This window comes from Brassica napus, chromosome C5 (genome assembly GCF_020379485.1).
Source record: "Brassica napus cultivar Da-Ae chromosome C5, Da-Ae, whole genome shotgun sequence".
Taxonomy (NCBI): Eukaryota; Viridiplantae; Streptophyta; class Magnoliopsida; order Brassicales; family Brassicaceae; genus Brassica; species Brassica napus.
In genome coordinates, this window is record NC_063448.1 from 11,413,985 (window position 1) to 11,436,017 (window position 22,033).

At 35.5% G+C, this 22,033-nt stretch overlaps 2 protein-coding genes and 1 long non-coding RNA gene across 8 annotated transcripts; 1 reads left to right on the forward strand and 2 right to left on the reverse strand.

Moving 5' to 3' along the window:
• Positions 1–212: 212 nt before the first annotated feature.
• LOC106347078 lies at positions 213–4,647 on the reverse strand. 2 transcript variants are annotated; one of them, XR_007323419.1, is made up of 6 exons: positions 3,914–4,647; positions 3,568–3,676; positions 2,799–3,489; positions 2,118–2,244; positions 1,884–1,948; positions 213–585 (listed from the first exon to the last, which is right to left on the reverse strand). It is a non-coding gene; the product is annotated as an uncharacterized LOC106347078 (long non-coding RNA). The 2 variants fall into 2 exon arrangements; XR_007323418.1 differs by lacking the exon at positions 3,914–4,647 and having other exon boundaries at positions 3,568–3,907.
• Positions 4,648–8,245: 3,598 nt separating this feature from the next.
• LOC106347079 (UPF0496 protein At1g20180-like) lies at positions 8,246–9,922 on the forward strand. 4 transcript variants are annotated; one of them, XM_022703211.2, is made up of 3 exons: positions 8,246–8,403; positions 8,664–9,249; positions 9,343–9,922. In XM_022703211.2, exons 1-3 carry the CDS (start codon positions 8,346–8,348, stop codon positions 9,758–9,760), a joined length of 1,062 nt encoding a protein of 353 aa, XP_022558932.1. In that variant the 5' UTR covers positions 8,246–8,345; the 3' UTR covers positions 9,761–9,922. The 4 variants fall into 4 exon arrangements, with proteins under 4 accessions (XP_022558932.1, XP_013642022.1, XP_022558931.1 ...); XM_022703210.2 differs by having other exon boundaries at positions 8,322–8,403; positions 8,661–9,249; XM_013786568.3 differs by having other exon boundaries at positions 8,664–9,922.
• Positions 9,923–17,139: 7,217 nt separating this feature from the next.
• Positions 17,140–22,005, reverse strand: LOC106347080 (expansin-A11-like). 2 transcript variants are annotated; one of them, XM_048756720.1, is made up of 5 exons: positions 21,628–22,005; positions 18,784–18,911; positions 18,629–18,693; positions 18,230–18,548; positions 17,140–17,913 (listed from the first exon to the last, which is right to left on the reverse strand). In XM_048756720.1, exons 2-5 carry the CDS (start codon positions 18,876–18,878, stop codon positions 17,868–17,870), a joined length of 525 nt encoding a protein of 174 aa, XP_048612677.1. In that variant the 5' UTR covers positions 18,879–18,911; positions 21,628–22,005; the 3' UTR covers positions 17,140–17,867. The 2 variants fall into 2 exon arrangements, with proteins under 2 accessions (XP_048612677.1, XP_048612678.1); XM_048756721.1 differs by having other exon boundaries at positions 18,629–18,911.
• Positions 22,006–22,033: the final 28 nt, after the last annotated feature.

Below are 22,033 nucleotides of genomic sequence, written 5' to 3' on the forward strand. Positions count from 1 at the left end.
TGATAGTAACTTGAAGCGTCCTTCATGTTTTGTTCGATGTAAGTCAAATACCATTATTTCAAATTTCCAATTAACTCAAAAACAGAGACAAAACTGGAAAAAAATTACCAATATAGGTTACGGTAGGTGTGACTAATCACTAATCTAATCTCAATAAAAAAAATGCCACAACCATTTGGAAGCTTGAGAAATCCCCCAAAAGGCAACATCCATAAAAATAAATGTAACATATTATATATAAACCTTAAGGCAAAATCAAAGAGACAAATTGTGTTACAGCAACAACAAAGACAAAAGGTGGAGAATGAAGGAAAAGAACAAAGTCCATTCACTTAAGCAGCTGCCTGAATCGGTGGTCCGTTTGATCTGTTGAATCCACGATCATAATACTCATGGTATTGTGGAGGAGGAGCATTGTTGTATCCATAATCTCCTCCATCTTGTTGAGCTTCATAGTATGGTGGAGGTCCACTGTAACATCCTCTTTCATGACCACCACATCCTCCACCTCTCCCTCTACCAGATGGCCGCTCAGGTTTCATACCTCCATCATCAATTCATCATACTCAACGTTCACAAATTCCCCTGACAAAAAAACACAATCAAATCCACACAATTGGAACCATTGCCCACAGCTAACTAAGATTTTGGAAAGGAAACTGTGAATTCAAGAAACTAAAGATATCAGAAGTCACATATGCTGAACTGATTGGATCTTTAGAAGCACATGAGAAAAAGCTCTTTCCTGAAGAAGAAGAAGAAGAAGAAGATTCAGAAGGAGCATTCCATGCTCGGTTCAGAAACATGAAGATGGAAGAAAAAGAGAGAGCAAACTCAAATCAAACAAATTACAAAGAGAAGAGGTGGTGTGGCTACTGTAAAAAGGATAATCACAATGAAGATGTATGCTTCTTCAAGCATGGAAGAAACCAGTTTGATGCCAACAGAAACAGAGAAATGAGAAGTTGTTTCAGTTGTGGCAAAACTAGTCATTTGTCAAGAGACTGCAGGCGCAAGAGACATGAACAAGCTCAAGCAAATCAAGAAGAAGATGATGATGAAGAAGAAGAGGAGTACCAGATGTTCTCAGCAAGGCAAGAAGACAAACAACCACTTGAAGAAAACATGTGGCTCATCGATAGTGGTTGCACAAATCATATGACCTTTAACGAGAATCTGTTCACCAGAATCAGCACAAGGGTCAATGTTCCAATCCGTGTTGGTGATGGAACTGTGATAATAACTAAAGGAAAAGGAGACACTAGTCCCCAACATAGCCAAGAATCTACTAAGCGTTTCTCAGATGGTTGAAAACGGCTATGCCGTTACCTTCAAGGATCGAAGGTGTATTATCCAAGACAAATCAAGAAGAAAGATAGCTGATATTGGAATGGTTAAGAAAAGCTTTTATCTTCACTTGGAGATAAGCAAGCGAGAAACCAACTGCTGATTCAAAGGCAAGCGAGGACGTATTTATCCAAGGAGCTGGGTACGCTGAAGTATCAAAACAGAAATCATGGAAGATTGAAGAAGCTGTCAATGGTGAGAGGCAGAGAAAAACAGAGTCTTACAAAGACAAAACAGATGTCAAGAAAATCAAAGAAGTGGTTCAAGGAACCATAATGAAGAACTTGGTGATCAAAGACGACACCAACCAAAGGAAAGAAAGTGCATCTGAGAAAGAGATGGAGCAAAGACTCATTAGCAAATCAGTTGATCAACACTCAAAGAAAGAGAAACAGAGGAATGCAGAGAAAGCGTATGGAAAAGAGAAGATGGGTCAAGAACCAAAGCACAAAGGATTCAACTTCAGAGAGATAGAGAAAACTGATAAGACTGAGGTAAGCTTTGAAATCAAAGCAAAGAAGATGCAAGAGGACTACCTGTGTATGTCAAGCCACAAGTCTGCAAGAAGGAGCTAGGACAAAGAGACTTCTCAGCAAAGCAACTGCAGAAAAACGAGAAACTGAAATCAGTTGAGACTGAGGAAACATCTATTCAAGAGGGAGCAAAGAAACCTGAGAAAGAAGAAACTGAATCCATGAAAATTCAGAGCAAGAGGGAGACTGAGAAAATGAGTTTACCAAGGAGCTATGCAAGTGTTCTTATGAGCATACCTTCAATAAGCAAAGGAGAAAACAGAGGCACTTCAAAGGTATCAAACTTTAAAATTCTGAGCTGGAACCGAGGCAACAACTCAAGGAATCAAGAGGGGGTGTTGAGAAGTGATTCCTTGAGTAAAACCTGCATATGAAAGGAGTGAAGACAGTGAGGAGAAGAAGAAGCGTGAAGCACAAGAAACAAGCAAGAAGAAGAGGAAGAAGAATCAAGAAACGTGAAGGAAGGAAGGAAGAAGAAGAAAAGTCAAGGTCAAAGTCAACAAGGAAGTTAGTTATGTAACTAGTAGTTAAGGAGCGAGTAGTCAAGTTAAGAGTCAGTTGGTTAGTAAGCTAAACTAAGTTTAGAATAGTCAAGCTTTGGAGTGTAAGATTAGTCTAAGACTAGAAGTATGGAATAGGTTTGAGTGACCAAGGAAGTGTGGTAAGTGTCAGCAAGAAGTCTAATATAAAGACAGTGTCATCGTTTGTAAGAAGGTATGGAAGAATGAATGAAAATAACAGTTTGGTAAAACAAAGTCTTGCATAAACAGAAACTGAGAAAATACAGAGAAATAAAGTAAGAGAGAGTACGAGAGAAACAAAAGAGACAAAGTGAAAGAACAAAACTGAAAACCAGACAGAATCACAACAGACTCAAAACATCATTATTCATCAAGGATTCAGAAAGCAAGCATATACCTTGATTCTAGCATCTAAGCGCTTGAACATTGGAGTATGCTTGAGAATGTCTGGTATGACCATAAACCTGCCAAGGTCTCTTGCTTGCTTGGATCATCTCCACTGAGATCTTTATACCATCAGTCTTTGTAGGATTGATCTTACTTCTCTCCATACCCGCACCTGGTATGTATAGTTAGTCAGAGCCAATCTTGCTGCTGCAGTTTCAGGGGCAAGTAAGCTTCTCATATGTACTGGAAACCAAAACCAGAAGCCTCTGAATCTTCCCAGCTGGAGCTTGAATGTTTGTTGCTTTATACCATCTATTTCTCTTAACATCTCTTAGCAAGAGCTTCAACCCTAGTTCCAGATAACAGTCTCCACAAATGTGCGCTACTAGACAAACCCAACCACTGAAATTCTGAAACTCGCTTTTGCTCATTCGAAACTGAACCAACTCAAACCAGTATTAGCACACCAACGATATATAGCAAACTCTCATTATTCCTCGTGTCAAACTTGACATCTTGTAGCAGAAGTTTCATAATTCGCTGTGATCAAAAGACTATCAGAATATGTCACTGTGCTAACTTTATACTGTACATACAAGCTGCATATTTTATTTTTCCAACTAAGCATCACTCTGCATGTCTCCGTTGTCACTGAGTATGAGCCTTCCCATAGCCACACCTTGAGGCTTCTTGGCCTTGTCCTGAAATTAACACATTGGTTCAAAACATCTTCCGACTTCTTTGTTCAACTACACTGAATCGGTTGAGGACCATTATACCTAGAGAGAGTGTGAAGATCTTCAGTGTAATCAAACTCTTGCGCACATGTCTGAAGAGACTTGAGAGAATCGGTCCAGGTCCCAAACATTTGGTTGAGGAAAGTCTAAGCTAAACCAACACAAGATTCATGTCAAGATAATCAGCTGCTCATCTAAGGCTAACAACATGGAAAGCGGCAAGGGTGAGCAACGGGAACTACACCACATCAGACGTCTCAAGATAAACTCAAAAGGAAGGCAGGCAGCCTGATCCATCATCACTCATGTTCGATAAGCTAGTTTATCACATTTATGCAATTTCATCAAATCTAGAGATATAAAAGAGAAGATTTAAGAAAATACTAACCTTGTGAAGATGAAGCTTCATGTCAGCGGTGAAAAGTCCTGTAGTGCGTCCAAACAGAGTCAATTCATTTCTCATACTAAGCGACATTGATTGAGAAGAAACCCATCACGACTTCGAGATGGAAAGCTTCAGATTTGGGGGAGGGTTTTCGACTTGCGAATTTTTCAAAATTCAGTCCTCTTTGTTTATCCGGTTCAATATTTTCGGTTTAATATAAATCCTGGTTTAATGTAAGACCCGAGTGCATTATGGTTTTTAACGGTTTTCCGTTTTGGATTTTTATGGGTATGTAAAGCACCTTGCGCATACCTACTGAAACAAATATATATTTTTCTTATAACTGTTCCATATTATTCTAATAATGCCCAATCACTTTGTTATCTCTACTTATAAACCATTCCATTCCATATCACTTTGTTATTACTTTTCACATTTTAGTTATGTTCATGTGTTTTTTAAAAAATTGGGTCTCGGTCTATTTGGGTTTAATAAAGTTCAAACTAAGGTTTAATAATCTATGCAAAGCATTAGCTAGGGATGGGCAAAGAACCCAGATCCGAAGAACCGAACCGAACCCAATCCGAAAAAATAGTACCAAATCTGAACAGAAATTGATTAAATATCCGAACGGGTTCAAAATTTTAGTATCTAAAGAGCCAAAATCGAACCTGGCCCGAACCGAAATATCTTGGGTACCCGAATATAATCGAAATAGATTTATATACCTAAATATATTACTTATTTTTAGATTTAATATATATTAAAAACATCCAAAATATATAAGATACTTTTAAGTTGAATAAAATACATGAAAATATACATAAATAGTCAAAAATAAATATCTAAAATAGCTGAAATATATTCAAAACAACCAAATATTTGAAATATCTATTGATTTTCTATCCAAATATTCAAATCAAACCAATTTATATGTTAATTTTAGGTATTTTGACATATATTATACAAATTTATATGTAATATATTATATTATTTTATAGATTTTGAGAAATTTTAAGGATATAATGAATATTAAAATTCTAAAAATAATTTAAATGGGTTATCCGAATCCGAACCGAACCCGCAAAGATCCGAACCGAACCCGAACCGAAATTTAGAAATATCCGAATGAGGCTGAAATCTTTAAACCCAAAAATCCAAAACCCGAATATATCCGAATGGGTACCCGAACGGCCACCCCTAGCATTAGCATACTCGGTTTTTATTTTAAAAAAATTCAGTTTTGGATTTTTGTGGATATATAAAACTCAAGTATACCCAATTTTTTTTAATAACTATTTCAAATTATTTTAGTGTCAATCCTTTTGTTATCACTATTTAAAATCATTCCATATCACTTTGTTATCACATTTTAGTTATGTTCATGTATTTAAGAAATTGTGTTTGGGTCTGCTTGGGTTTAATAAAATTCGAACTGGGTTTAATAATCTATGTAAGATCCGCTTTTAGACTTTTACGCGAGTATACCCGAAACAAATATTTTTCTTATAATTTTTTTCAGTTATTTTAGTGCCAACCACTATTTTATCATTATTTATAAACCATTACATACTTACATATAGGACTTAGTACTTAACCGATTTCGGCGGTGATTTAACTCGTTGGTTGGTCTCGATATGTTAAGGAAATAACGTTGAGCTTCTTTTGGAAAGAAAGCCTGAGATATCAGCTAAAAGCTTTCAAGCCAAATAATCTTTCCGTTGATGGGGATCGAAGCCTCTAGTAGGTGATATTGTTAATCAAATAATTATAGTTCTAAACTTGCATTCAAATTTCATCAATCATATACATACAAATTTAGGGATGTTATAATAGGTTTTGTTAGCGGGTTTTTAATGGATTTAAAAACAAAAAAATGTCCATTTAGACTCATTTAGTTAAATGAATTTTGAATGGATAGTTTTGTTAAGACTCATTTATTAAATGTGTTCTACTTAAAACTAAAGGAGACCTTGTTAAACCATTTAACTTAATATAATTTTTTTTATAGTAAAATGTGATTGTATAGTTTGCCGAAAAATTCGATCTTACGATTCATGCGGAAAAATTCCAATTTTGCAGTTTTGGCAAAAAAAATTGGATTTTGTAGTTTTGACGGAAAACACATTTTCTGGTTTTGACGAAAAAATCTGATTATGCGGTTTTGGCGAGAAAACTCAATTTTGCGGTTTTAGCGGGAAAACTCTATTTTTACGGTTTTGGCGGGAAAACTCAATTTTTACGGTTTTGGCGGGAAAACTCGATTTTTACGGTTTTGGCGGGAAAACTCGATTTTTACGGTTTTGGCGGGAAAACTCGTTTTACGGTTTTGGCGGGAAAACTCGTTTTACGGTTTTGGCGGGAAAACTCATTTTACGGTTTTGGCGGGAAAACTCGATTTTATGGTTTTGGCAGGAAAACTCGATTTTACGTTTTGGCAGGAAAACTCATTTTTTACGGTTTTGGCGGGAAAACTCGATTTTACGGTTTTGGCGGGAAAACTCGATTTTACGGTTTTATCAGAACAATTTGATTTGCGCTTATATAATAAAAATCAGTTAAATTTTTTATTTGTTTCATTTAATTTTTGTTAAAAACAATAAAGTTAAAACAATTAAAAATTAAATCAGCAATAGTTTAAATGAGTCTAAATAAATCTAAATGTGTTAGTACAAAATTTGTGGATCTAAATGGATACCTATAATAGACCTATTTTTAAATGGGTTTAAACGGATATGGGTTTTAGATCGAGTGGGTCTTAAGCGGCGTGGATTTAAAAGGGGTGTGTTTTACCATTTTAACATCCCTAGATACAATGATGTGAAATGGTTTTTTTTTTGTAATTCGGTGAATCACCAAATACTCAAATAGAAAAGGCCGACGTGTGGTGAAGATCTACGAATCATAAGCCACATACTTCTATTGTACAATTTGGTATATAGTAAGCAAGTATCGTTATATTATATAACACATAATCATTTCATATTAATTCACCACCATGACAAGTTTAAATGATATTCTTCAGACTATTCATATATCCTTCAGATTCATTCATATATATTCATTAGTATATATACACTATGATCAATAACATGAAGAATTAATAACACAATTCTATATTATAATTATTATTATGAAAGCACCTGCATATATACCGGATACTAGGCGTTTTATCCGCATATGCGGGCATAATCTTCTTATAAATACTTATTAGCTTATGTTTTTTTAGAAATAATTCAAAAATATATATGTCAAATATTTTTCATTAGATATATACTTATTATTGTGTTAAATTATTTAAAACACTCATATCTTAGAAATAATTCAGAAAATATCTTTATATAAATGTTGTTGCTTGATTAATATTTAATTATATTTTTTTTGTATCTCAATTTAAAAAAAATTATAATAAAAATATTGTTTCCAAATATCAACACAATATATATAAGAATTATCTTATTTTTAGTATGTTTTGATAATTTTATTATATTATTTTATAGTCAGTTATTTAATATAACATATAAATTTAGTATTATTAAAATAAAATTCATTTTTAATTATACATAAAATTCATTAAGGGTATTTTTAAATTAATAAATTAGTGAATCAGTTAGAAAATAATAATAAATCAATAAGCTAGCTAAAAGTCTAAAACCTAATAAAAATATGACATATAAGAAAAACTAACTGAATATTTAATATAACATATAAGTTTAATATTATTAAAATGAACTTAGTTTTAATTATATATAAAATCAAGGGTATTTTTAAATTAATAAATTAGTGACTCATCTAACTGATAATAAATCAATGATTTAGCTAAAACCTAATAAAACATGATAAATAAACAAAATTACCTAAAATTATGAAAAATATGACAAATCAGTAAATTCACTTTTTAAATAATAGTATAGATAAAAAAAAAATATTAGGTCCAAATCAGATAATATCTGAAAGGAGAGAGATCTACGTGGCAATCACTCGTTTGGGAAAGCGTACGAGGAACTCCATACTAATTTCTAGTAACCAACTATGTTTGTCTTTAAATTTAACAACGCGGGTAACACCATAAAAGGAAACTTCCTCTCCAATTGTTCAAGTCACCTTCCATGCTAAGATCACAACAACAACACGTCTAAAACGCGACGTGTCTTTCCTTCTAACTTGCACCAAAAGTTATCGCTGAAAGCTCCAAAGCAAAATCTACTTACCGGTGCTAACGTACTATCCCTCTAGCTGTCGCTTCTCAATCATCTTCTTCTTCTCTTTGTCCAACCAATCATTCCTATTTATACGTTTATAATATATTTATATTTTAATTACATAATAAATCATAAACCGCCATACCAAAAAAGATAAAGACGTATGTATATAAGAAACCAAAAGCTTGTCAATCATTCACCTGAGTCACATCTGCCTTTGAGCTCCATCGAAGATGATGAAAGTGAAGAGTTTTATTGGTTCTAGATTGAAGACTTACTCAGCAAGACAAGGTGAAACTTTTTTCTTTCTTTTCTCCACTTTTGTCCAAGAACATCTGAGCGATATGTTTCTCTTCTTCTCTTAATTAGTTATTGAAAATGTTTATAAAGAATGTTGAAATGTTTTATACTTTGGGATTCTTTAGATAGGTTCTCTAGCCAGAGTCCAGAGATTAATTTACTACATTTTAGAGAAACATTTCTGAAAATCTCTGCCATAACAAAACCTATTTGAGTTAATCTAAACTGTTCTTTTTCTGTCAATGAAGCAGAAAATTCTGAGAAGGAATGTCTCCGTAGCTTGACGTGCAAGCTAAGTGTTAACGAGGAGTACAAGGAAGCTTTCAGGACAAACTCCTACTTAGAAATTCGAACAAAAGCTGAAGATCAATTAGGCATAACATTCTTTAGCAAACTCTCTTCTCCTTCATCCTCAGATCTGAGCTTCCATTCACACTTCACCCATTACTTGCTCGACCCTCCTCAAGAAACTCTCGATGCTCTTATGCAAGACACGAGTTTCCACTATCTTCTAGTTAAGTTCTTTGACTTTAGCTCTGAGGCTTGTGATGTATGCGAGTCTCTCCTTCAATGCATCCAACAAATCAAGATCAATCACATGAAAGTCAAAAGGGTTATCAAGATCGGGAAAAAGGTTTGTAATGGTGCTAAAACCCCGGAGTATTCACCCGAAAAGTTATGTGCTTTGATATTTCAAGAGCTCTCGAGATACGCCGTGCTGAAAAACCCTTTGTATTGTATCATCAACGAAGCTCAGTTTCCCAGAGTTAATGATGCAAACTCGGATTTGCTCGCTAGATTGAAATCGAAAAGGAGAAGAATCAGAAGAAAAATCAGGTTATTTACATTTTGCAAGAAGCTAGGAGGTTATAGTCTAAAGATTTCTCATATCGCGATTGTTATTACGTTTCTGATAGTGGCATTACACAGCATACTCGGTGTTCTAGCAGCTCCTGTTTTACTCGGTTTATGCTGTCTTTTGAGGAAGAAGAAAACAAAAAGAAAGATGGAAAATAAGAGCAAGACTGATACAAAGCTAGAGAAGCTGGGGGCACAAATGGATATAGCAGCTAAAGGAACGTTCATAATAATGAATGATTTGGATACGTTGAGTAGACTTGCTGGGAGATTATGCGATGAGATAGAGCATAGAAAAGCCGTAGCTGCTATGTGCGCAAAGAGTGGGAAGGTTGAAGTGTTAAAGGAAGCCTTGAGAGCGTTTAATGGGAATGAAGAAAGATTCTCAGAGCTATTGCAAGAGCTTGAAGAACATCTCTACCTATGTTTCCACACTATTAATATATCAAGAAGATTAGTGTTAGCGCAAACCACAGGACCAAGTTCTTGATTATTTGACTCTGTTGGTTCATCAAAATAAATACTTCTGCATGGTTTTATGAATTAATTATCTTTTTTTTTTGTCACGAAAGCTTATATTAAACTAAAAATCAAACGGGTTCAAACGATTACAACCGGAGTTAATCTCAACGGCTAGACAATAAACGAAAAGTAGAGCGATAAGTGTGTTAAAGGGGCGAAGATACCCATAGAGATGCTTCACTTGAAACCCTGAAACTGATGTTCCAAAGAACATACTAAAGTCGGAGTATGAACCGACGACGGGGGACCCTAAACAGCGGGTTTGAAGACAGTTGGTGGACACCAACACTGGTGATGGGAGACTCTCCTTTTCTTTAGATAAGGTGTACGTAACTGATAAGAGCATTGGAGTATGATCTTGTCTGGGAATCTTGATGGAACTCTGTCGAAAATTGTTGGCCCGTAGGAACAGCTGAAAGACTCTAGAGCCGTAGCTAAGAGCGATAGGAAAAAGCCTTGTCTGCCTAGATTTGGCTCTGATAATCATGAACAGAGGAGCAGAGACTGTTTGGGCTATGTGAACCCTGTATACGATGAGACTGTCCGGAGAGACTTGGTGATCCTCAACAACCCCGGAAAGGCTAATGCTCGGTGAGAACGGAAGGACGGTTGAGGCTGACAATGTCTTCGATTCCATAGATATGTTTGACACTGAAGAGCTAACTATGGATGAAACAGGTATGGGCTGATTGTCGTTGGTGGCCAAAACGGTTAAGAACTCCGACATTGAATTCGGGTTCACCTTCACGGAAACTCTGAATATGCTTAAGTGTAATGACAGAGCAAAAATTGTGACAGATCCAAGCCTTAGGACCTCGACATTACCGTGTCGAATCCAGAAAGAAATAATCAAGTCATAACTGATCACCCATACATCATAATACTTCATGTGCGGTTTGTCTGAGCATTCGTATAGATTAGCAGATGCGAGAACTTGCTGTGTCGGTGGATGTGGATAATCTGTGGATGTGGTGAAGAGAGATCTGGTGAGCCCATCCTCATACTTAGTAGATCTGACTCTTTTGATTTTACAGAGAGGGTAGGGGGCGATGATAGAGGTGACGACGAGTGGAGCGTGAGAGGCGGCGGAGAAGAGAGGGGTGGGGTGAGAAGCGACGGCGAGAGAAGCAGCAGGGGTGGTGGTAACCCAGATTGGAGGGGAGAAGGTGACGACGAACGGATCCAAGGAAGCAGCGGCGTGAGTGCGACGAGAGAACGAGTCCAGAAGCTTAAGATGACGATGACGAAATGAGAAGACGTTAAACAGACATAGACGGAACAGAGGTCCCGACGCCGGCGGCCATGGGCCTCACCGGCGTCGAGGGATGAGAGCGGCGGCTGCTTGTCTATATTCTCTCTAGGGCTATGAATTAATTATCATAACATAATAAAAATGTTAGAATGTCTTTTAGTGTTTTTTTCTTGATGATTCTAGTGAACCAGAGTCAAAAGAAAAAAAGTTTAGAGAAAAATTTGTTGTTTCAAAATTATAAGATGTTGAGATATTTTTTAAAAATAAATGTAGTTTTACTGAAAAATTGTTTGATTTATAATAATTTTGTTTCATTGTTTATGACTGATTAACTCTTTAAAAAATTTATATTATTAACAATATAATTTTCAAAATGTAAGTTTTTTTAGTTTTTCTATTTTTCACCAAAACATTTTACATTATCAAACCGAAAGAAAGAGTATATAATAACAAAGCGGACGGGTCGCTCCAAGAGAAAAGAACAGACTCAGAACGCGACCACTGCCAATAATCTTTCGGACAGCGAAATATAGGTCTTTAAAACTGAACCCTGGAAGAATAAGTCTGTCCGAAGGACCAAGAAGAAGGAACAACATTGAGGAAGACTCTTGTAGCACCATCGGTAGTGGTAATGGAGAAAGAGAGAGATTGACAATCGAGATAAGCGTTTGATTGCCAGTTAGCTCCCCGAGACATGGCTAACCAACCAGTCTTTGATCCTTTAATGGAGACAGATTTAATGGAGCCAGTGTTGACGTGAAGAGAATAAAGAGCAAGAGTAAAGACATGAAGAACATGATTGATCATGGACAGGAGATCATGAATAGGAGATCATGGACAAAAAATCATGGACAAAAAATTATGGACATGAAATCATGGACAGGAACTCTGAAGTAAGGAAATGTGTGAGACTGATTTAAATATCTTGCCTGAAGTCTTTGGACGAATTTAAACAAGTAGAGGCAACTGGATAGAGCTGTTGGAGTGTGGAAACAAGCCAAAGTCACATGATATGCTAAGGAAAGAAGAGAGAAGAGAGTTGTCACTATCTGAAAGTGACTTCTCCAAATCTGGTCTTCATTAGTTTATTCATCTTCATTTGTTTATTCATTCTCCTTGTCTTATTCTCATTTGCTAGATCTATTTATGTAACTATTGTAGACACTAAATCAATCTAAGAAAATATACTTCCTCATTACTCTCTCTCATCTCTCTCTCTCTCAGATTCTTAGAAAACCTTAGCAATACATTCTCTTTGTTCTTGATAAATCATACAAACCATTCTCATAATCCATTCATTTCAACATGGTATCAGAGCAACAAAGCTCTTGAAACCTTTCTTACTTCCGCAAAATCAAATACTCTGTTCCTGTTCTTGTGTTCTCATCTCCTTACCCTGTTCTTAACCTTGTTCCTGTTACATTCTGAAAGATGGAGAACAACAACAACAACAACAACAAACAACAAAAACAACAACCAGTGCCTCAGCATATCTGTTACCCTAAAAGGAATTAACTATCTTCTATGGGCCAGGATGGTGAAGATTGCCCTTGGAGGAAAGGGTTTATGGAGTCATGTATCAACAGAGACAGCTCCAAAACTAACTACTCAAGGAGAAGATGGAAAGGAGATGGTGGTAGCTGATGAAGACAAGTGGGGACAGGAAGATCTCCTTGTGCTTACAGCGCTCCTTAGCTCTCTTGAACCAGCTATTATGGAGTCCTATTCATTCTATGAGACTACCAAGCAGCTGTGGGATACACTCTACAAAGTGTATGGAAATGTCTCCAACCTTACTAGAGTTTTTGAAGTGAAAAGAGCCATCAATGCTCTCAACCAAGGAGATGGGGAGTTTCAACCTCACTTTGGCAAATTCAGGTCCCTTTGGGCAGAGCTAGAGCTACTAAGGCCTCACACAACTGATCCTGCTACCCTGTTAACCAGGCGTGAAGAGGACAAAGTGTTTGGGTTGCTGCTCACTCTCAACTCATCTTATGTGAGCTTGATTAAGCATATTCTAAGGGCTGATAAGCTACCTGATCTTGATGAAGTATGTGCACAAATCCAAAAGGAAGAGCGATCCGTGACCTTGTTTGGAAACAAAGGGGACCTAAGTATGGCACATCAAGCTGAAGAAGCAGTGGCAAACAAGGCAGCTTACAAGCAGGATGAGAGGAAAGCATTAACCTGTGATCATTGCAAGAAGAAGGGCCACATGAAAGACAAGTGCTGGATACTTCATCCCCATCTAAAGCCAAACAAGTTTAGAGAGCCTCATCCTCAGTACCAAGATTCAAGAGCCAACTTCTCGGCTGAAAGGACAGAACCAACAACTTTGGGAACAAGCAACCTTAGCGTGGGAAGTACTATGGCCTCTACTTCAGGATATGCTACACCAAGGGCCAATCTGGATGAGACTATCAAGAATTTTGACTTGAATGCTCTCATCAAGGCCTTAAAAGAATCTGGTATATCTAAAACTATTGTTATCTCTTTCAATGCTTCTCACACTGATGATAGTTTGCTTCTCACACTGATGATAGTTCTATAAGTAGTTTTAAATCAGCTAAGCCTTTAGTTATAGATTCTGGTGCTTCACATCACATGATAAGTGATTTAAAACTGATTAAAAACATAGAACCAGCATCAGGAAATGTGATAATAGCAAATGGAGATAAAATTCCAATAAAAGGCATAGGTGATCTTAGATTATTTGATAGAGAATCTAAAGCTTTTTATATGCCCACATTTGCTTCAAATTTGTTATCTGTTAAGAAAGTTACCAATGATCTCAATTGTCAAGTTACATTCAGGCCTAACAGTGTATACTTTCAGGATATTGAATCTAGTAAGTTGCTTGGCAAAGGTGTTACCAAGGGAGACTTGTACTTGCTTGAGGACACAAGACCAGCGACTGATTTATCCCATGTTTTTCATTCTGTTTCTGAATTCCCTAAAGATGTAATATGGCATGCTAGATTAGGACATCCTCATCCTCATGCTTTGAACATCCTGTTGCCTAGTATTTCTTTTAAAAGTGACTGTGAGGCTTGTATCTTAGGAAAACATTGTAGAAGTGTGTTTCCTAAATTAAACACCATCTATGATCATTGCTTTGATTTAATCCATTCTGATGTGTGGACTGCTCCATGTGCATCTAGAGAACATCATAAGTACTTTGTGACATTTATAGATGAAAAATCTAAATACACATGGATTACATTGCTACAATCTAAAGATAGGGTGCTAGAAGCTTTTAAAAACTTTCAAAATTATATCACTAACCATTTCAATATGAAGATTAAAATTCTTAGATCAGATAATGGTGGTGAATATACTAGCACAGCCTTCAAACAACATCTAGCCTCACATGGGATCATTCAACAAACAAGTTGCCCTTACACACCCCAACAGAATGGTGTAGCTGAGAGAAAGAATAAACATTTGATGGAAGTGGCCAGAAGCATGATGTTCCATGCTAATGTACCTAAAAGGTTTTGGGGAGATGCTGTAGTTACTGTCACCTACCGTATCAACCGCACGCCCACCAGAGTCCTTCTTGATGCCACTCCTTATGAGGTACTAAACAAAACTAAACCATCTATAGATCACTTGCGCGTGTTTGGGTGTGTGTGTTTTGTTTTGATTCCAGGAGAGCTAAGAAACAAGCTAGAAGCTAAAAGCACAAAAGCAATGTTTATTGGCTATTCTACACATCAGAAAGGGTATAAGTGCTATGTGCCAAACACAAGGAGAGTGCTAGTATCTAGAGATGTTAAGTTCATGGAATCCACAAGCTACTATGATGAGAAGAGTTGGGGAGACCTCAAAGATCTATCTCAATCTGCCTCAGACAGAGCTAACAACTTAAGAGTTATTATGGAGAAACTTGGGATCAGTTTAGACAAAGAACCAGACAAAGGCAGAGAAACTTCTACTCCAGCTGTTGAAGAACAAGTGCAAGATGTTGGAGTATCTCATCCTGATCATGAGGGGGACAATAGAAATGTTGAGCAGTCTACACAAGATCAACCTGAAGAGAACTCAGTAGCTCATGATCAAGATGAGATGCCATCAGAGGATGAAGTCTACATGAGACCACCTCATGGTCTTGAGAACATGGTGAAGCCAAGAAATGTTCTCAGATTAAAGAAGGCAATTTATGGCTTGAAGTAATCTCCAAGAGCTTGGTACCATAAGTTGAGCACCACCCTCAATGGAAGAGGCTTTGTAAAGTCAGAAGCTGATCACACCCGCTTCACATTAACTAGTAAGCAAGGTATTGTGGTCATCTTAGTTTATGTGGATGACATTATCATCACTGGTAGCAACAAGGAAGGTATTCTCTCAACTAAAATATTTCTTAAAAATGCCTTTGATATCAAAGATTTGGGAGAGTTGAAGTACTTCCTTGGGATTGAGATATGCCGCTCTAAAGAGGGGTTATTCTTATCTCAAAGGAAGTACACACTTGATATTTTAAATGGGGCAGGAAACCTTGGGAGTAAAAAGGCCAAGACTCCATTAGAAGAAGGATACAAGGTGCTGAGAGAGGGGGAGTATGAGTCTACACCATTTGGAGATATCAAGAAGTATAGAAGAATGGTGGGCAAGCTCATCTATCTAACCATCACCAGACCAGATGTGTGCTTTGCTGTGAATCAAGTGAGTCAACACATGGGAGCTCCTAAGGTGCATCATTGGAATATGGTGGAGAGGATCTTAAGATACCTAAGAGAGGCGCCTGGCCAAGGAGTATGGATGGCATGTAACAAGAGTACTGAAGTTGTTGGATATTGTGATGTTGATTGGGCTGGAGACAGAGTTGATAAGAGATCAACTACAGGCTACTGCACCTTCATTGGAGGAAACATGGTCACATGGAAGAGCAAGAAGCAGAAGGTGGTGTCCTGCTCAAGTGCTGAGGCAGAGTATGGATCAATGAGGAAGCTCACAAGTGAGCTTATATGGATCAAGGGACTGCTAAGGGACTTGGGTATTGAGATCAACACACCAATGATTTTGCATTGTGACAACCAGGCAGCAATACACATTGCATCTAACTCAGTCTTTCATGATAGGACAAAACGCATAGAAGTGGACTGCCACAAGGTGAGACAGGTAGTGGAACAACAAGTAATTCTTCCATGCTACACAAGAAGTGAAGATCAACTAGCTGACATATTCACCAAGGCAGCTAGCAGCAAGGTTTGTGAGTTCATTCATCCTAAGCTTGGACTCATAGACCTCTCTTGTCACTGATCCTCTTGCCATGAAGTGTTCTACTCTTTTTCCTTTGCTTAGTTTTTATCCCAAGTTGTTTTTCTAGGTAAAGGTTTTAATGAGGGAATGTTTCATGGTTTCCAAGCTTGACCAAGTCCCTATGGTCAAGCTTGAGGGGGAGTGTTGACATGAAGAGAATAAAGAGCAAGAGTAAAAACATGAAGAACATGATTGATCATGGACATGAGATCATGGATAGGAGATCATGGACAGAAAATCATGAACAGAAAATCATGGACATGAAATCATGGACAGGAAATCATGGACAGGAAAACTGAAGCAAGGAAATGTGTGAGACTGATTTAAATATCTTGCCTGAAGTCTTGGACGAATTTAAACAAGTGGAGGCAACTGGATAGAACTGTTGGAGTATGGAAACAAGCAAAAGGCACATGATATGCTAAGGAAAGAAGAGAGAAGAGAGTTGTCACTATCCGAAAGTGACTTCCTCAAATCTGGTCTTCAATAATTTATTCATCTTCATTTGTTTATTCATTCTCATTGTCTTATTCTCCTTTGCTAAATCTATTTATGTAATTATTGTAGACACTAAATCAATCTAAGGAAATATACTTCCTCATTACTCTCTCTCATCTCTCTCTCTCTCAGATTCTTAGAAAACCCCAGCAATACATTCTCTTTGTTCTTGATAAATCATACAAACTATTCTCATAATCCATTCATTTCAACAGCCAGCTCCTCCAACGTTCGATATGTTCACTAGCTCGAAGTAATCTCTTCCGTTTATTCTAAATCTCACTCCTCCTTTCTTGTAACAACTTTTTTTTTTTTTTTTCCATCTGAAAGTATATTATTACCAAAGACAAAAAAACTACAAGAGTGGCCACAGAGACAAGTCCAAACTATTATCAAACAAAAGAAAGACCACAAACGGCCCACCATAAACACCCAAGAACGAGGCCGAAGATTAAGGCCCGAAACAGAACCCCCTCCCAAAAAGACACGTACACAACACGTGTTCAACGACGAAGGATAACGTGTCCGATGCAGAGGAAACCGTCTCCTGCCTCCACCGACCAGATCTTACGCCGGCGCCCAAACCCATCGGCGCCGTATCAAACACCGTCTTCACCGGTTAACACATCACCGGACCTAATCAGTAACCACCAGAATTCAACCTAAACGAGGAGCCACGCCAATTCTTTCACCACTTTCACCGTTTCCAGAAACACATCCCACCGTGTCCCACCGGAGCCAAATCGGGAATACAATTCTCCACCATCTTTTCCGGCCTCAAACTTCTCCATCGATCCAAACAAAGCGATCGATCACCGGATTCCACCGGGAACCAAAGCCGAATGATTTCGCTTGGAAGATCGCGAAAACATCGGAGTCAAAGCCAGCTACACCGCGTCATAGAGACCACCGTGCACCAGAGTCATTGTCGTGAACCAGAAAGGAGGAAGAAAACGGGACCACCGCGACTTTCTCTATCTCTCAAGAAATCTTATGAGAGAAGGGAGAGAGAGTCTACCATCCCATGTGCTCAGCTACTTCTTCCTTAAAGTCTCCTACACTTCTACTTTCTTGAATGTTTTTGGCTCCCTTTCTTGTAACAACTTACCCTGTCAAAACCAAAACCAAAAAAAAAACAAGACTTTTAAAAATTCAAAAAGCACCCCAAAACTTTCAATTGTCTTTTTTTTTAATAACTTTCAACTGTCTTATTTTAAAATACATGACTGTTTTTCAATATTAAAAGCTTCAAAAGTAGAATGGTTCAATCCTGCTAAACCGACTTTAGCCGATCTAAACCGAAATGAAGCAAATATTAAGGGTATAATTTGTTAACATGACAAAATTAGGGGTTTAATTTTCACGTAAAACAACTAAGGTTTAAAATAATTAGATGGAAAGTTAATGGGTCCTTGTTAATCCAACCTTTGGAAAACGACGGGAACAATCCCACCTCTGTAAATGCCGATCTTTTCCCAAGCGGGTTGTGCCATGTCGAGATGTTTTAGCGGTGGATTGCACCAACCACCGTTGTTGCTCGGTAGAGCGAAGTTTGGTGGACAGAAGTTGGTTGCTGTAATAACCACCGAAGCTCCTTTCTTACACCACCGCGAGTCCGCCGCGTAATCACACGTTATTTTATAGCATTCTCCGCAAGAAGCTCCGTTGTTGAACAGAGCCGTGCTTAAGGCCGCTGTCATTGTACCATACCCCGCATAGAGATCTCCGTACCCACAAGCTCCGCCTGAATAAACAAAAATCATCCGTTTTCATCAAGAAACTGATAAACCATATGGAAATATATTTATATGTAGTTTAAATTACCCATTGTTCCAGAAGCGTCACTCTCTCCATAGAATGTGGCGTGACCATTGGTTAAACCAGAGGGCCTAAACGCATCAACCGCCATAAAAAGAGCTATCAAAACCGCCAATCCAGCTAGAGACTTTACTAGTTAAACAAAGTCTTCTGTCCCTAACCTTGTTTTTTTAATGGTAAAAGTCTTTAACCTTGTTGGGTCCATATAACTACGTACCATCAAAGAGCCCCGGAATCGATTACTGATTTTTGTCATTATTGATAAGTTAACGAAACACACAACAAAGACCTGTAAATTTAAAAGAGAAAACGAGATTGTTTTACTATAGTAAGAAAATGAAACCTAGTTTGGCAAAGACAGACTAATGCATTATGCATGCCACGCATCAATAATTTAACCCATTGTTTAATGGTCATACACATGTCTTGTCTTCATTTTTTTCTGATATTTAGAGTGTTTATTAATCCCTTATATATTAATTGAGGAACATTTGAAAAGATGTAACCTCAATTTTGTATTAATTAAAAGAGGCCCCAATGCATAGGTGGCACTCAATTAGGTAGTCAATTACATTCAATTGAAAAATAAGTAGGTCCACATTCGATTTTTATATGTTGTTAGATACATAAGTTGGTCAAACTATATGATATAATGATATGATATGATATTTTCTTTCCTTAAATAAAACCTACGGAATTACCATAAATGACTAATATATATATGACAATTAATGAGTTTAATAATAAAGATTTGATAACAATGTATATCTCCTCCATCATTTTTTGTTTAATTTTATATTATTAAAATAAATTAAACAATCAAATTAGCTATAAAAATAAAATTTAGATTTTTTCGTATATGTTATATTTTGAATTTTTAAAAACGACAATAAATGACTAAAACTATTAAAATTATTATGTTAAAAATTAATGATCAATGGTTTAACATTTTTATTATAAGAAGATACACATGATTTTAAAACCATATGAGTAAAAAATATCATTTAATAATAAAATAAAATAATATATATATATATATATATTAAACACTATATACCATAAGATTACATAAATATTTTAATATTAAAACTTTCAATGAATTTTCAAGAACATTTATAAATTATAAATTTATTAAAGATTTTAGATTGAAAATTTTGTTATCGATGATTTAAATATTTTGTTATAAAACGATATGAACGATCATAGAACTGTATGATTATAAATTCTTATTTAATAAATAACTATACAAAATATACTATTCCTAGAAAAATAGGTTGGTTCATCTTAACTTATATTACACTTTTTATTAAACTAACTATCGAATTGATAAATAACGTACCAAAAAATATTTTGCACTTTCCTTAAATAAAAGCTACGAAATTACCTAATATGATTAACGTATATGTGAAAATTAATTATAGTGAATAATAAATATTTGATAACAATTTTTGTATCTTAGTTCTTTTTTTAATTTTATATTATTAAAATATATTTAAAAATCACATTAAATATATAATAAAAACATTTATAATTTTTCTTATATGTTATATTTGAATTTTTCAAAACGTCTATAAATTATTAGAAATTTGAATATCCCCACTCTGAAAATTTTGTGATCAATAGATTATTTTTTTTGTCATAATAAGTTACAAATGATCATAAAATTGTATTAATATGAACTTTTATTTAATATTATAAGAAGATACACATTATTTTAAAACCATATGAGTAAAAAATATCATTTAATAATAAAACATATATATTTATATATATATATAGATTATACTATATACCATAAGATTACATAAATATTTTAATATTAAAACTTTCAATGAATTTTCAAAAACATTTATAAATTATAAACTTATTAAAGATTTCACATTGAAAATTTTGTTATCGATGATTTAAATATTCAGTTATAAAATGATATGAATGATCATAGAACTGTATGATTATAAATTCTCATTTAATAAATGACTATATAAAATATACTATTCTTAGAAAAATAGGTTGGTCCATCTTGACTTACATTATATTTTTTATTAAACTAACTATCTAATTGATAAATAATCTACCAAAATTTTTTTTGCACTTTCCTTAATTAGAAGCTACGAAATTACCTAATATGATTAACGTATATATGAAAATTAATTATTATGAATAATAAATATTTGATAACAATTTTTGTGTCTTAGTTCTTTTTTTTAATTTTATATTATTGAAAAATATTAAAAATCACATTAAATATATAATAAAAACATTTATATTTTTTCTTATATGTTATATTTGAATTTTTCAAAATGTCTATATATTATTAGAAATTTGAATATTCCCACTCTGAAAATTTTGTGATCAATAGATTATTTTTTTGTTATAATAAGTTAAAAATGATCATAAAATATAACGCATATGAATTTTTATTTAATAAATATTCAAACTAAATAATATATATATATAAACACTAATGATTTAAAGCAACAAGATTGGCTGATCAATTTAGTCGTCCAGTTGAAATCTTTCAAAAGTATGTGAAAGACTAAAGTCAAAGTAAATATTGATTTAGAATAGTAGTTATATTTTACTAACCAAATACCGAAAAAAACCGAACCGAACCGAAACTAACCCGATATCCGGGTTGAACACCCGTAATCCAAATGAAGCCAAACTATTGTTTCATTCTCCAAAATATAATAAAAATAATAACTTAATCCCGCGCAAGGCGCGGGTCTTATCCTAGTTAGTAGTAAAAGGATAAACGGGTACATAATTACATTATAATCATAGCCTGGTTATGATAACATTTTACATGCTAATATTGTTCTAATTTTTCTAAACATTTAGCGGTACATTAGTTTAGTTATGCTCCGGTTTCAAACCTACTGGTAAAAGTAATCAATCCTGAAGATGCAAAAATCTCCCAAACAACAATTAAATGAAAAGTCCGATCTGCAAAAACAAGAGAGAAAGAGAATATTTCTCTCGAGGGTCTATATATCCCCTAATACCTTTAACCTAGCCGCCGCAACCTAAACTCAACCACCACGGTGGCCGGACGCCTCTGCTCCAGTCGCCACCCCACCACTTCGTTCGTCTTTCTCAACAATTAAATGAAGTTGAAAAGATTCCAATCTTTTGAAACCAACAATATTTCTAGAGTTCAACCCAAAGTAATTGAAAGGAATAATAATCATCCGGAGGACAATAAAAATCCTCCATAAAACAAAACAAACCATATACAAGAGTCTTTCTTTAGTATTATTTTTATTTGTATTCACGATAAAACGTTAAGAAAACATGTCTTACCATCCGAGTCGTTATAGTATAGTGGTAAGTATTCCCGCCTGTCACCCGGGTGACCCGGGTTCGATTTCCGGCAACGGCGTATTTTTTACGTGACTCTTTTACGAAGAC